The sequence below is a fragment of the Branchiostoma floridae genome, chromosome 8 (assembly GCF_000003815.2).
Source record: "Branchiostoma floridae strain S238N-H82 chromosome 8, Bfl_VNyyK, whole genome shotgun sequence".
NCBI classification, from domain to species: domain Eukaryota; kingdom Metazoa; phylum Chordata; class Leptocardii; order Amphioxiformes; family Branchiostomatidae; genus Branchiostoma; species Branchiostoma floridae.
In genome coordinates, this window is record NC_049986.1 from 4,878,461 (window position 1) to 4,894,517 (window position 16,057).

General features: G+C 42.1%; 1 protein-coding gene across 1 annotated transcript in view; it reads right to left on the bottom strand.

Moving 5' to 3' along the window:
• Positions 1-374: 374 nt before the first annotated feature.
• The window catches only part of LOC118420753 (sushi, von Willebrand factor type A, EGF and pentraxin domain-containing protein 1-like), a 41,156-nt gene continuing 25,473 nt past the window's right edge, over positions 375-16,057 (bottom strand). Inside the window, exons 15-24 of the mRNA XM_035827720.1 lie at positions 15,811-15,991; positions 12,138-12,292; positions 8,869-9,039; positions 8,509-8,682; positions 7,843-8,061; positions 6,775-6,948; positions 6,137-6,307; positions 1,659-1,733; positions 834-1,141; positions 375-784 (exon numbers count right to left, since the gene is read on the bottom strand). Coding sequence (XP_035683613.1) covers positions 773-784; positions 834-1,141; positions 1,659-1,733; positions 6,137-6,307; positions 6,775-6,948; positions 7,843-8,061; positions 8,509-8,682; positions 8,869-9,039; positions 12,138-12,292; positions 15,811-15,991 — 1,640 coding nt within the window. The 3' untranslated portion in view covers positions 375-772. The remainder of the gene's footprint in view (positions 785-833; positions 1,142-1,658; positions 1,734-6,136; positions 6,308-6,774; positions 6,949-7,842; positions 8,062-8,508; positions 8,683-8,868; positions 9,040-12,137; positions 12,293-15,810; positions 15,992-16,057) is intronic.

Here is a 16,057-nt window from a genome sequence, read left to right on the forward strand (position 1 = left end):
AAGGCAATTTTCACCTATTATGGCAAAGAGGACACATTTAGATAGAGAAAGGAACACGGGAGAGAAGTTCAGTCAGGCGTTTTCTCACCTCGCCCACTTCTATTTTTTGGGGTAAGTATGGAATTACGGATATCTTGCTTACTTGCTTAAGGCGAGTCCTGGCCTCTAGTATAGAAGGACTACAGTTCTTGGTCTTCTCACCCAGTCCTTGATTATCCACTGAGGCAACGTGATTGGAACTAAGCTATCATTCTGAAAAGTAGACGTCTTGGTGACTTCTTATCCAGCTCTGCAACCCCAAAATTGCCGTTGGATAATTGCTGATTGGGAGCAGCTTTCGGTGACCAGCGAGCATCGGCCAATTCTAGGGTCACATGAGGAATTTTAACGATAACACACAAGCATTTAAACACAAGTCAGTCTATAATGCTTAATTAAAGTCCAAGTTTCATCTATATCATTGCATGTTACTCATACTAAACTTAACCTTTGTCCAATAGTAGACTTTTTCTGTTACTACAATTATGTAGAGGAGTAGACTTCTTGTGTTACTGCACTTCTCCTGTAGAGGAGTAGACGTGTTGTGTTACAAAACTACTATCCAGTAGCCGACGTCTTATGTTATTACACTTCTCCTGTCCAGGAGTAGATTGCGTTTGTTACTACACTACTGTCTAGTAGTAGATTTCTTGTGTTACTACACTACTGTCCAGTAGTAGACCTCTTGTGTTACTGCACTACTGTCCAGTAGTAGACTTCTTGTGTTACTGCACTAGTTCTTGTATCTAGGAGTAGACGTCTAGGAGTAGACGTCTTGTGTTATTAAACTACTGTCCAGGATTAGACTGCATTACGACACAGTTGGAAAGACTGTTGAGTTGCCGTTCGACTTCACTGTTCCACAACTCCACATACGTGGTTTCATCCACCACTAACAGCTGGTAGGTGAAGATGATGAGATAAGAAGAGTCCAGCGGCAGGAGACGGGGAGGGTGGCATCCACAGGAGCCTTGTGAGGACATCACAGGGACAGTCAGGTTTCCTGCTGGTAGCTCTGAGATCGGCAAATGAAGGCTTTCCTCAACGTTCAGGGTCACCCAGGACTTGTCTGCAGCAACCTGCAGGACTTTGGTCTTCAGAGCTGAGAAGAGATGCAGCAAAGTAGATGGGTGAGGATAGAGGAAATACCGACGCAAATTTTACTGAGTCGTATATTTCACTTCTGTTAGCTTGATGTTTACCTCTGTGAATAAAAGGGGCATAGCTTTCGGTGTGTTAGTGGGTTTTTTTCGGATATTTGTGGTCAGTGCAAGTCAATAACCTCTGGATGGATTGCGATTAGAATTGGTGTGTAAATAGGGGTTGGAAAGTCAAAGTGTGACCTTGGTACTGCAGTTGCTTTAAAACTGCAGAGGAGTTTTTTTCTGCAATATTTCAAAGAGGATACCTGAACAGAGGAACGACAAATTTCCATGATATTCAGAATGCAATTATCCTATACTGCCAAAGTTTTTTGTATTTTTCCAATTATCGCCATCCCCTATCCTCCGTATGTTACTAAGTATTTTCAATTCTGTAGATTAGGATTTTCCTATCATGAATACATATTGCAGGATATGTGCCACCCCTGATTTGTTGGTAAGGTTGTCTATGCATACCGTGTGATCCAAGGAGGGTCGAAAATCGGCAAGCCGTGTTTAACTGCATCACTGCTTCACACGTCTTGCAGCGCACTGAAAAAATGAACCATAGAGACGGCCATATAAATTAGCGAGGTATGCAAGCTGCATGATTATTTTGCTCCATGGAGTATGGAGTGAAAGCACTGTTTTCATCACCTTTCTTTCTTTTTGTCTTTCTTTCTTTCTGTCTTTGTTTGTTTCTTTCTTTTTCTTTCTTTCCAAATGACCTGAAATTTGGCACAAGGATAGAGTTACCGTATACCTTTAAAAAGAATTTATTGAAGTTTTTTTAGCCATTTTCGGACCAAACCTTGTCATCAAGTATGTAAATAAGGTCCTCCCTTGCATGAACTCCAACGACGTTCACCCGTACATAACTGCCAAAAGCCACAAGATACAAGGAAGGAATTCCTAACATTTGCCACAATGGGATTTACATGATTTTCTTATTGATTATACAAATTAGGTCATCATTTGCATAGTGATTATCTATCAACATTGTTCTCTTTATCAGTTACAAATGTCACATGATGGAATGGTCCTATAATGGAACAGGGGGGGTGTATGGAGTGCCCTCATTAATTATGCAAATTATAATGATTTCGTATAATTAATATTAAACAATATGAGGCATCACTTCTGCTATATACCAAAAACCATGACGCTACACACAAAACATAACATTCTTGGCAAAGGTAAAGAGGAGTAAGTTGTTCATAACATAACGGGGGCCGCCCTAAGATGCCCACTATTTTACGCGCTCGAACTCACGGCGCTCCATCACTAGTTGCCAAAGAGTGGTCAAGTTTTGATCAATGAATTTTTAACACATTCATCTAGAGACCATACTTGAATAAGGAAGGCATCCATACTGTTCATGAACTCTTCACCCTCCGCGTTACAACTGGCAAACACCGAGGACGTTATCGTGAATATAAATTCCGATTTTGAGCCGCGTTAAACAGTGCGCCCTAACTTGCCCCGCTTTTGGAATTTGCTCTCTTCGGAAGCTGGTGACCAATTTAGACAAATGTAAATGAAAATTCTAATTTCATGATATATTAGCTTTCTTTTGACAGTAGAATTGTGATTGTGTGTGCTTCTTGTCTCCCGCGAGGAGGGCTAAATCATTCACAATCCAGGTCGTGTTTTCATGGGAAATGGGCGAAATGCACTGAAGATCACTGAATGCGGCGGCCTGACTAACAAAATCATTACGAAAAACGACAACGCCAAAATCACAAAAAAAACTCTGTGTACGTATTGGGAAACATATTCGACATCACTCTGTGAAGTTTCATTTTTATAGACGGTACGAATCATTTTTAAAGTAACAAATCTTTTGGGCGTTCGCTCGTCTGCCACCTGCGGGGCCACGCTCCCTGGGGAAAACAACGGCGGTGATGCTTATGTTTTTTTTTCTATGGCCGGTCTTCTACTCAACAGACATTTGAAGACCAATATTTGTAGTGTTTTGTGAAGCTTTGTTTCTTATGTGTATGACAGTTGTGTGGTTGTTTATTTATGGTCACGAGCCATCAATACCTAGTAACAGGTGACCACAGTGATTCGGCAGTACCAACATTATTGTAAAAATTCTGTCTTCAAAAAAAGGGGAAGTGAACATTTTAATAGAAAAAAAGCTGTTTGTTTGGACTTGGTTTATTTACCTTTCTAATCATCATAGTCAGTGGCAACAAACACGGCGTACTTATGCATAATAAGATCAGCAAAAAATCCGGGCATCTTAGGGCAGGGGGCATTTTAGGGCAGCCCCCGTTATAATCCTTATATTTATCTATTTATTTGGATTCTCCACACTGGAAGGTATGGCGGAACAGGTGTCAAAAGACACCTTTTCGAAGCCGCCATACCTTAAACATAACAATGATCAGATACATCAAAACATAATATACATAAAATACAATAAGAGATATCGTAATCAATGTAACGTTCAAATCAAGATAAATCAACTTAACAACACATACATTATTGAGTCCAAATCTATGAAATAGATATACATGTAGTCATAATATAGGGCAAAATTATCGTGGCCTTGTGGCAATGCAAGAGGCGCAACAGCATGCTAGTGACCATGTGCAAGCCTGCTCTAGCTTGAAGTTTTGTCGGAATCGGTTTTGCATAAATGTAGATAGTTTTCGTTTAAAGGCAGACACATCGGACGGGCCTGTGGCTGATGCTCCCAGCCCTCTGGTTTCAACGGGAAGTTTGTTATATCACGCTGCATCTACACAAACAATACTGAAGTGGTAGCTGTCGTCATGATAGGCTATTCACCACAACATTTGTCAAGATTAAGCGGGAGAGCGCTGATTTGCGGCTTTCAACATTAACACCCTCCCACCCAGGATTGGGTCTCATGACCGTGCCTTACGATATCAACCCTGCCTTTTCAGCTTCAGAAAAAAGTATTTGGGGCATCTTGCTTTTGAATGTTAATGAGCTTGCCTGGTTTTTCGCAGGCAGCCAATCAGGGGCCAGATTGCAAATTTCAACAACACAGCCTACAGTATGGTGTGCACAAAGATCTGTTTATTTTTGCGCTATGACAATGGTTTCTTCGTATGCTCGGTCGGTATTCGGTGGTGCCTTCACCCAAATTTTTAATTTGGTAACTGATGATCAAGTCTGACGCTAAAAGAACTGTGATAAGGCAATTCTCGGATTGGCTGATAGTTGGTTAAGCGCCACGCCCCAACACCATTTTGCTGAGGCCGAAAAGGCATGACTGGTATCGTAAAGCATTGCCGTGACAGTTAACCCTGTTGGGAGAGTGAACATTATGGGCCAGGTTCTTATGCCGCAAATATCGTGTCTGTGTCCTCTAGAGGGCCTAGGCATACGATTTTTCAGCATTCCCAATGCCCTATTAAAACACTTATAACCATTTGCCATCGATGTGCGAACTTCCCGCTGAAAACCACCACCAGCCTGACCAGGGTAGGGAAATGTTCACGCCCGTGTCTTTGAGTGGTGACTTGTATGTAAATCAACAACAGCGAGAGTTAGTCAATTTCAAAACACAAAGAATTCAGGTACCTAAATAACACATCTTCCGTAAATTTGCTTCCTTTGCACATCCATTGAAGTCGCTATTAAGACCATGCGTTTATTGCAATGAAAAATTGTTCACTTTCTCCACTGCGCTTAAAACAACAATGGCGGATCAGATTCTTAACCCGACCTTTTCTTGTCTTCTTTAAAAACTTCTTATTTATGACGGTTATATTCACAGAAAATACCATAGAGCTGTATTAAGCCAAAATTGATGAAACACAATTTTGTAAAAAAAAATACGACCAACATTTGCAAGATAGCATGCGTCACGTGAGCTCGCTGTCATCGGGAGTCAAAATGAATATCATGTTGATGTGCAACAAACACACGTAACCTAATGCCTAGGTTACACATAGCCGACTTTGGCTCCCGAACACTAGCCGACTCTTAGCCGACCCAAGTCGGCAGTAGTTCGGAAGTAGTCTAACCTGTTTAGACCAAGCCTACTTTTTTTAGCGCCGAACATGTCCCGAACATCTCCCGACCAGTAAATGACTTACTCCCGACTGTGTCGCAAATGCTAACTAACCTATCACCAACCATCCCGACCTCTAGCCGCAGACTGCCAAATCACTCATGACTGATTCCCAACCGATTGCCGACCCTCTCTCGACTTGAAATAGACATAATCAGCGATTTTCAAAAGAGTGCTCATTTTCGTTTTAAATCAAGATTATCCTTTCTTCTATTTTGTAAACATAACCAAGAGATTAAATTTGGATCACATATAGCTCCAGTGCGGCATTTATGGTTCTTTTTGTTTTTGACTGGATGTCGGTCGTGTGAAGTTCGGGGGTGATTCGTCTACGTCCTGGCAATAGTCTTTTTGCTTGGAAATGAGTTAGCAGAGATTTGTCTACGGTCTTGGGGTGAATGATTGGTAAGTTGGAAACAAGCTGGGAGTAAATCAGCAATGTTTATGGCGTGATTAGGATTTAATTTACTGCTGACTTACTCCCGAACACCAGCCGAACACTAGCCGACCGTGCCGAACACCAGCCGATCACCAACCGACCCATTCCAGAGTTGCCGTTCAGAGCCGAATGTTTTGAACATTTCAAAACATTCGGATGGAGCAGCCGAACACTAGCCGACTCAGCCGAACGCCAGCCGAACACCAGTCGACTCAGCCGAACGCCAGCCGACTACAGCTGACTAGCTCCCGAATCACTCCTAAACCATAGTCGGGAGAGAGTCGGGAGCCAAATTCGGCTATGTGTAACCTAGGCATAATGTAAGCCAACATGAAGCAGCTTACTTACTAGTAATTATGCTGAACTAAACGAGCAATAAAACCTGTTAATTGTAAGTCAAGAATGACGGTAAATGATCTGTGAAGCCCACAATCAGAGAGTCGTTAGATTATATACATTTACCTGGGCAGGTCTGCAGACATTGATCCCTGGACAGGAAGTTGTTTTCATTCCCACCACACCCCGTGTAGACGAAAGGTAGACAATCATCAGCGTGAGGATGGTAGCTCCAGCGGGCAAGACTAAGACTGCAGTTCCCAGTGATTGCAGGACGCATACCGCACACCATAGATGCTGCAGGAGTGTTAGCAATGACCACAGAATCAATCAGGGTACATTGTGATAGAAACAGGGTGTTAGAAGAATGGTTGGTTTATTGGTTTATATTTATAACCTAACGATGCCCTACTAGGTAGGTAGTCGACTTGGTGACTTAGCTGTTGCAAGACGGGTGCGTCAGGTCTCCCGGGTGATACGGGACGGAGGTTCTCCAGGCCTGATTTGCAGTGAATCATCAACTACAGACAGAATTATTTTGACCAGCGCCCACCTGGGCATGCCCCTACTCTTTTTCGAAAGGTGTGGTGGGTGCTTAAATGGGGTGCGGCTCTCCCCAGACGAGGGACCGCCATTTAACGTCCTATCCAAGGGACGTCCCTAACGGAAGTTGTGTACTCAATTCCACCTGAGTGAAGTGAGGAAAGTCGTGTAAGATTAGTCCTTAATATAACTTGCCCCTGTGCCCTAAACGTAAGTCTTACCTTCGCACGCAGCATCACATTGCTCCTTGGATTGGAAACCCTGAAGTCCTGTCATGCATGTCCCAGCGGGGACGAGCTCACAGCTGGCCGTACCGTTATCCATGTAGTACTGATGGGTGCACTGGGTCAGATCATTATCAGGAACAGCAACTGGTACGTCGTAGCACAGACCAGCTGCAAGGTCAGGCACAACGGTACAGCAGTTAGCAGTGCCCGACATGCAGCTGAAGTAACATTACAGTATGAAACAGCTGAAGTAACATTACAGTATGATACAGAAGTAACATTACAGTATGATACAGAAGTAACATTACAGTATGATACGCAGATGTGTTTGATATGACGTGTTTCATGACAAGAAGGATATTCAATGAAGTCCTTTATTGCACATTTTGCCACACTGGGCTGATCGATATGTTCTCGGCCACACCAAGAAATAATAAACACAGCTCAGATATCGAAGTATGTCAAGTATATAGTGTATATCTTTTATGAATGTGTACCAAAATCCTAGTTATTGTGATCATTACTTTGCAGGCGACACTCAGTAACGGTAAATAAGAGAGAAGTAAAATAACATGGACTATTGAGATGAGACATACACTTCTTTTTATGTGAAATATGAGGGGAATCGTTATCAAACATTGTGACAATGTCTTCAAAAAACTTACAGCATAGGAAAAGACGTTGCCTGGAAAGTAATGACTGCAATGATTTAAAATTTGGAGGATATTGATAAAAGACTTCATACTACGAAGATGTGCCTCGAAATTTGAGTTGTGCTTATTACTTCTGGGTGAGGCCGAGAATTTATTGATCTCCCCTCGTAAGTACAGGTCACAGCAAAACATGTTGAACAGATACAAGCCAAGATTAGATGAATTCAAAGTCACCTTGCTTTTCAATTGGATTAGAGATAAATAAACAGCCTGATATTCTTTATTTCACTTAATGAAGCTCATACTGTAATTTGAAGAGATGGGACCAGCGTGTCATATAAGCTTTTGAGATTACTAGGTATTTGTAGAAAAGTTGTAGTGTTTTCATACAGTGATGTAATAATCTTACCATTTTTACAGAAGCCAGTGTGAACCACGCTGATGTCTTTTCCAAGAGAGCAGGATGTCACTTCCATCTGACACTCATTCCTATACGTCTCTGCATCCGATCCACAGACTGGCCCTGGCATCACCGAGCAGTCTGTCGCCGTCTTACAGACACAAGCCGGCGTTCCGTCAAGAAGAACGCATTTCTCACCTTTCCCACAGGCGTGATGTTCACAGTGACCTTAAATGAGTTATATTTTACATGTCATTTCATTGACAACTACATTTCATCCAGGGGGAATTTGTCTACAGATTTTACAAAAAAAATATGCATAATGGCGACAACCAGTAGTATACATACGGTTACCTGTAGTACGATTACGTGCAATAATAGCTTTGCCTTCAAACTATAGGCCTGTGTCCCTGACACTGTCTGTGGTAAAGTGCTTAAACACATCGTGCACAGCCACATGATGAAATATCTAGACTCTCATGGCATTCTGTCCCCAGCGCAACAGGAAGGGTCTGTCCTAACCTAACCTGAACCTCGTGATGTGCGTGAGTAGCTTGACAAAAGGCACATTAGGGAAGGGAAGCATCCTGCATTTTCTCTTGTTATGTTACCCCTCTTGTCGTGAGATTGTGTTTGTGAGTGCTGATGGTCTTGCCGTGTAGGAAATGTACGCACTGATGCAGTCTGGAACCTTGCTGCTCCACGTGCCGTCATCTTCACACACCAGGTCCACCTCCGAGCTCAGGTTATAACCGCGCTCACACCAGAAGGAAACAATGGACCCCAGCAGGAAAGATGTCGGAGTCATCCCGCCGTGTACCGGAGCGCTCACCTCCCTGCACCTGTACACTGGAACATGAGGTATATACGCCGATACAATGTTTATTGACAGAGCGTAACGGGAGTCAAGTCCATGTCCATATATTACCCATAGTGCCTAATGGAACTTGAACAGCGTTACAGATATACTAGTATCCGTGCATACTTAGGACCTTTCATTCGGTCAACTGAAATGACGACAGAGATAAAGGTTACCTTGACAATAGGGCTTTGAACCTGTCCATTGCCCTGTGGACTGGCACCGTCTGGTGCTGTTCCCCACGAGAGTATACTGCTCGTGGCACGAGTACGACACCTCCGTCCCCACCGTGTGGCTCCAGCGCGTCACTGTCCCATTCTGAGGCGGCAGAAGCCTGCTGCACGAATCTACAGACAAATCATCAACAACATGCATCAACAACAACAAAATTCCCGTGTCTCAGGCTAGAATTCCAAATTCTAGCCCGCCACAGGTAAGTGAGACATATGTGACACAAATGGTAGCATAAAATGCATGTACGTATTTTCTTTTTTTTATTTATGTCAACCAAGGACGTTATATAGTCCTTTTCCTCGCTTCTGTGCAAGATAAAATAAGATTACATCAACAAATCAACGTCAATAATGTATAACGTTATATACAAATGTCACAATGATGTAAACAAATGCAACACAAGTAGAACAAGCACAAGCAACAACAAAAACGGATACATATTATGAGGTAGAATGGAGTTACATTGGGGAGCAGCTGGGGCATGAACAAGTGAACCAGGAGCATATATTTTCCGGATCAAATCTGGTAGAGGTGAGAGTGTGTATCATAGTAAGTTTTGATTGGTTTTTAAAAGTTGAAGTGGCGTACTTAGTCATTTGCAGCTTGAACTGTAAGCGGGACCTTAAAGATACATGTGGATACTTGATGAAATGGTCGATGTCAATATCATATAAGCCTAAGGCCATGTTGATTTGATTATATGGATGACATCCGCGCTCGCACCAATTTTCGGCCGTTTCAACAACAAAAAAAGTTTTCGACCACACAATAAATTGTGCAAAGCAACTGTTAAGTGAGCACAAATATTCTGTAGATTGAAAAAAAAAGTATCAGAAAACAGATAACTAATGCCATAGAATGCCAAAATAAATCTTAAGTCAAAGAAAGGACAGAAAGAAAAAAATCTATTGTTGGTAGGGGGAGGTACTACTACAGAAAATTCAGGTATAGGTCCCGTTCAGGTCCAGAGGATCATTTCCAGGTGCGGACCTGAACCTGTGTGTGGAAACTTGAGAACTGGCAATACTCAAAACAATGGTCATAGACTCATACTCAAAACAATGTTAATTGGTAAATTTTGCTACAAAGGAGTCTATTTGGTGGATCATTGGACTCCCACTAGCATTTTAAAATCCCATCTCCATGTAATATTTAGGCTAACTGTCTCTGTACCTTTGACTATAGAAACTTGGTACAATTGACAATAAACTCTACTTGACTTCACTCTTGTTGTCTTCTTGGCCCCCGGTAAGGCCCCAAATGCCTGCGGACATAGTGTGTTATTTTTTTTTTCAGGTCTGTTTTTTCGGATTGGTCCAAGAAGAAAAAGATGTTTTGTACCCGTATGATGTACTGGTCCCTAGACCTAACTGTTGGTATACCATTCTATGTGTGTTTAGTCCTATTTTCAACCTTCCTGGCCCTTTTGATTTCATACTGAAAGCAACTTTTTTTTTTGGACAAACTTTTTTTTCATTCGCTCGCTCGCATCAGTTTTGGACTTCCCAGAGGATGTCATCCATATAATCAAATCAACATGGCCTAAGAAGCATTTAAAAAGAAAGGAGAAAGGATAAATCTAATGTTTCTCTGATTTTATATTTCACCATCACAGAATTCTGTACCTTCTGCTTGTACTAATGATTGAATTTCAGGTTTGAATCTGCACTTCTTCTTTAGCATGGCAAGAGGACAGAAATGCTTTAGGGATATCCAGAGCACGGCACGTCACAAGCGAAGGAGCTCGTTTGGATATCCAGAATGTGCCCCGTAAAGCTAGGGGCACAACCCGCCGTACTTGCAAGTGCGTGCTGTCTACGTGCCAAAACGTGGGCAATCTTTTGGTATCCGTAAGTGGTAAGTACCGTCTCCGTACGAACACGTGACGAATCCCACGGATTTGGGAGCACGCAGACACGCCGTAGAAATTTAAGTGCATGCAGAACTTTCTCTGCTCTCGGGCTGCGGATTCGCCCCCCGTACGTGCCAGTACGGGCGACGCACCTGCCCTGTACAGCCAATGAGCGCACAACGCACTGGCTCCGTGAGTGTTTTCTCATAGTCAATTGCTGTACGGACGGCGCACGTAACACGTGCGTGCTGCGCACGTCGTGATTGCGTGTTCCGTGATTACTTCGTGCTCCACTTGTTCACCTGTAAATGCCGATGCAGAACACACCTGTACTGTAACGAGGGAGCAGGTGCTCCGCAAGTACAACGCACGTGGTAAGCACATAGTTTCTGCAGTATATAAAGCCGAGTCGACGAAAGACTGCCAACCCGTCTCCAAGATGCGTAAGAATACGCAGAAGGAGCCGTCAGTTGCATCTGTACCAGCTTCGACCAGAGCCGCCCAAAAGAAAGACCTTGAAAGGTCGTCCTATATCCCCGAAAATCTTACGTTCATCGCACTTGAACGAACGCACTTACACCATGTGAGTGGGAAGTAAGGAAACCGTACGTAAGCAGCACGTGTAGGTAGGGCCTGCATACATTAACGTGGCAATCGCACAGAGACCGTACGTAAGCACGTGCAACTCACCTACCACTTGCGCAACGAATGATGAACGCAACCGCTCGCAGCCAGGCGTGGCGTGCAGAGCGACCGTGCGAGTGACGTGCGTTGACGTACTCCCTCCCTGCTCTTGCCAGTCGTTCCCCACGTTTTCAGAAATACGTGACGGACGTGACCTCCCAGAAAAAACGTACGGGCAAATTGCACGTACGGCGGGTTGTGCCCCTAGCTTAAGGAGTGCAATATGGATAAGCCGACGTGTTTATCCGGAAAGTGCATTTGGGGGAGGAGCTAAGTGTCCCAGGAGGCGGAGACTATCTTGCATGTGATTTTCGTGGTCAGAAGGCCGCAATCTTTGTTCTCCCGTGCGGGGTTTCTTTTGTTTGATTGGTTTGCTGCTACAGTTCTTTTTCGAACTATTGAACCGGAGATAGCGGTACTTCAGTGCGTGTGCCCCAGTAAACACGTCGCGGGCAAGCGGCATTTCTGGATGCGCTCTATCGATCCTAAACATTAAGAGGGTTGCGGGTCCCAAGAACAGACTCGCTTTGAAACACATCTTGGATATCCAGAACACAGCCGACTATGACCACGCGGAACGCCATCATATCACTGGTAATCAGAATATGCAATGTGGAGTAGAGATTTAACTGTGAAAGGGATGCTCATATGCCATCGTGAATCAAATTAACTTACTGAGTACTTGAACAACTACAGTGGCTCCTTGGTTGTCCGGACTGCCCACCTGACAGGTGTAGTTCCCGGCGTGCTGCTTGGAGATGGACGGAAGGAAGAGACGCTTGTGGGTTTCGTCATGGACGAAGAACTGATCAAAAAAGTCCGTCGCAGTGCTAAACATATCAATGTGAAAGTAGTGAACAAAGTTTGAATGTTCTTGGTCAAAAATATTGAATATTCACCCTTATCAAATATGAACAAAAAAATCGTTATTTGCAAAATTTGTGAATTATAACGAAAGCTTAGAACAGCATGTTCCGCAGGCCAGTGTGCGAAAAAAAGCTGTGCTTATGAATGTCGGACGATCCGACAGCAGGGCAATTCGGCCCTTTGCAGGACTATTCGGCCCCCGGGCCAAATCGGACCTTCACACCAAATTCAGGTCATTTGGTTGGAATACAAGGGTATAGGAGCCAACAATATACGTTTAAAGTAAAAACGGCCAAATATTGAAGTGATGTATGTTAAAATGTCGGTGTGGCATATGTCCAAAGTACCAAATTGCAGGTCATTTGGTTGGAATGCTAGGGCACAGGGGTCCAAAAATATATTTTTGGTCTAAGAATGACCAAAAACCACGAATAAAGTAATTTCAAGGCCTTTTATGGCCATGCCAAATTTCAACTCATTGAAAAAATTTAAAAAGTTGAAACCAAAATGGCTTTTGAAAATAGTTCCCCGCAATACAAGAATTTGCTCTTCCGGAACACCCCTATCTATGTAAAATGAACTGGTCAATCCTTCTGCTTAAGCTACTCTTATTATAACAAATTTCAGATCAGTTGGCTTTTTCATGACACAAGAAGCCAAAATATACATTTTGGTCAAAAATTACAAACTAATCCAAATTTAACAATTTCATAATTGATGTACACCATAACTGTGAATGGAGCCCTGTGTGCATATACTGTATGCCTCATACCAAATTCCTTGTCATTTGGTTGTTTATACGACTATACATTTTAGTTTAAAAATGGCAAAAATCCCCAACTTCAACAATTGTAAAGTAGGTATATTCGCACCTTGGCGTTATCCCAAGTACGACTTTTTAGTTTTACTAAGAGGTTGGCAGCCTGACCGATTCGAGTGTCGCCTTCACGGTTTCACATTTCCAGCAGAGGAGGCTTTGACTTTAAAGTCTTGAATGAAGGCATGATTATTTGGCGAAGGTGTTCGTGGAACTCTAGTTTGTTTATGTTGGCAAGAGGGGATTTATTTTGGCGAAAGTACTTTTCAAAAGAGAAGTTGAATTTAGAGTAGGCACGTGTAGAATGATGTCTGTAGACATAAATGTGTAAGTCATCACATTTTATTTTATATGCCTGGAGTTATAAAATTTCGCCATAAATTATGCAAATAAGACCTCAATTTACATAATTGATATCATATTGTATCAAGCATCACCATACCAAAAATCATGATGGTCCTTTCATTCCTTCTTGACTTATTGGCTTTCAAAGTCTTTGATTAAACTGGCTCCTGTAGTTCCAAAAAATGGTGGTAAGGGACACATGTACATACATACACCTCTTACTCTCTGCCCTCTTTCTCAGTTACTTATGTGACAGCTTTGAAAGTCATATCATGGAATGCAGTGGATTTATGAACTTTTCTTATCAATTATGCAAATTAGCTGTGAATTTGCATGATTAGTATCTTATTATGTAAGTCTTCACTTGCGCTACATAGATACAAAAATCATGACGATCCGCCAACACGTTCGTATTTTCCATTTATTATGCAAATGAGGTAGTTGATATCTATCGACATTTCTGTTCTTCCCAGCTACATACGTGACAAGTTTTAAAGTCCTATCATAGAATGCAGTGAATCTATAAACTTTCCTCGTTGATTATGCAAATTAGCTGTTGATTTGCATAATGAGTATCAGTATCACTCATTTTATCTACATACCAAAAAACATGACGATCTGTCAACACGTTCTCGAGTTATTCTCGTCCAAAATTTGAAAGGTAACCGGCGCCTGCAGTTCCAATAGCTAAGGGGCCCAAACTCACAGCACTTACTCTCGGCTACAAGGACTATCTACTACTCAAAAAAATCACCTTCTGACGAGGATAACTCAAGAAGGGAACAACGGATTTTCATGATTTTTGGTATGTAGGTACCTTAGACAATGTTGTACAAGATGAAATACTAATTATGCAAAATAGGAGTATATTTGCATAATTAATGAGAATATTCTATCATAGCAGTTTTTACAATGTATCTCTTGTCCCGTACGTGATATGGTCGTGACATTTAGGCAATAGATAGCTTTTAGCGTCATGACAAAGTGAGGCAAGTTTCAGTCGCCTAACATTCAACTGTGGAACTGCAGGGGCGTTTTTGTCAAGACACTCCAAAGAGGATAACTGCAGAAAGGAACGGCGGATTGCCTGCATTTTAGGTATGCAGGTAGCTTGGGCAAAGATGTTCATATTGATATGCACTTTATGCAAATAAGGACTTAATTTGCATAATTAATGAGGAAATTGTATAATTCCATTGTTTGCAATAACTGGACATCGATAAATGTAACACTTGTTAATTATAATCGGTGGAACATATGCAGATATCAAATATGCAAATGAGGAACTTGTTTGCATAATTTATGTAAAAATTGCAAAACAACTTTATGATTTATGATTTGAATTGGAAATTTTACTTGTGACATGTACTGTACGTTATTCAATGATGAACAACACCATGCATAAATCATGTTAATGTTAAGTCATTTGCATGAAATTAACAAAAGTTCTAAATATTCATGGAGGTATGAGGTCACCGAACTCTAGTTATCTCCATGAAATGTCATGGAGGTTATATTTTCACTAGCGTTTGTGTGTGTGTGTGTATGTGTCTGTCAACAAGATAACTCAAGAACGGCAAGAGGGAATGGTTCATACTTGGTGTGTTGGTGGGGTGTGATGAAAGCTAGAAGTGGTTAGATTTTGGACCCCCTAGCTTCTTTCCTTGGTACTGCAGCGCAACTCCCGATTTTGCTATCTCATGTTCTGAACACGCTACGGTCACGATTTTGAGGCGTTAGGTAGCTCTTGTGCTCAGAAAGAAGTGACATAAGTTTGGGCTCCCTAGCAGGGGCATTTTGTCAAAAAATTCTGCAGTGGATAACTGAAAAAGGGAACTACGGATTTTCATGATTTTTGGTATGTAGGTACCTCAGACAATGTTGTACAAGATGAACTACTAATTATGCAAAATTAGATTATATTTGCATAATTAATGACAATATTCTATCATAGCAGTTTTTTTCAATGTATCTCTTGGACCGGACATGATATGGTTTTAATGTTTGGGTGGTAGATAGCTTTTAATGTCATGACAAAGTGGGTCAAGTTTCAGGCCCCTAACATTTAATGTTGGAACTGCAGGGGCGTTTTTGTCAAGACATTCCAAAGAGGATAGCTATAGAAAGGAATGACGGATTGACATCATTTTTGGCATGCCGGTAGCTTAGGCAAAGATGTTCATAATGATATGCATTTTATGCAAATGAGGACTTAATTTGCATAATTAATCAGAATGTTGTACAATTCCGTTGTTTTCAATAACTGAACTTTAGTAAATGCAACACATGTAAGTTATGATAGGTGAAACAGTACAGGACCTTTGATTGCTTGAACTGGTTTGACTGTTCCATGGTTGCCACTTCCACGAGAGTTCCGGAACACGATGTTTTCCCCCAGATGTCAGTGTACAGTCCAGGGCGAGGTCCGCTCCAGTATACACCTCTATCACGTCTCCGTGAGCACGTGGCACCAGGCCGTGTTGCAGCTGGAAAGTCAACTCTAAGCCAAACACCAAAAGGTAACAATAATAGGAGGTGATATTTGGCCAAGTCAAAACATTGTCGC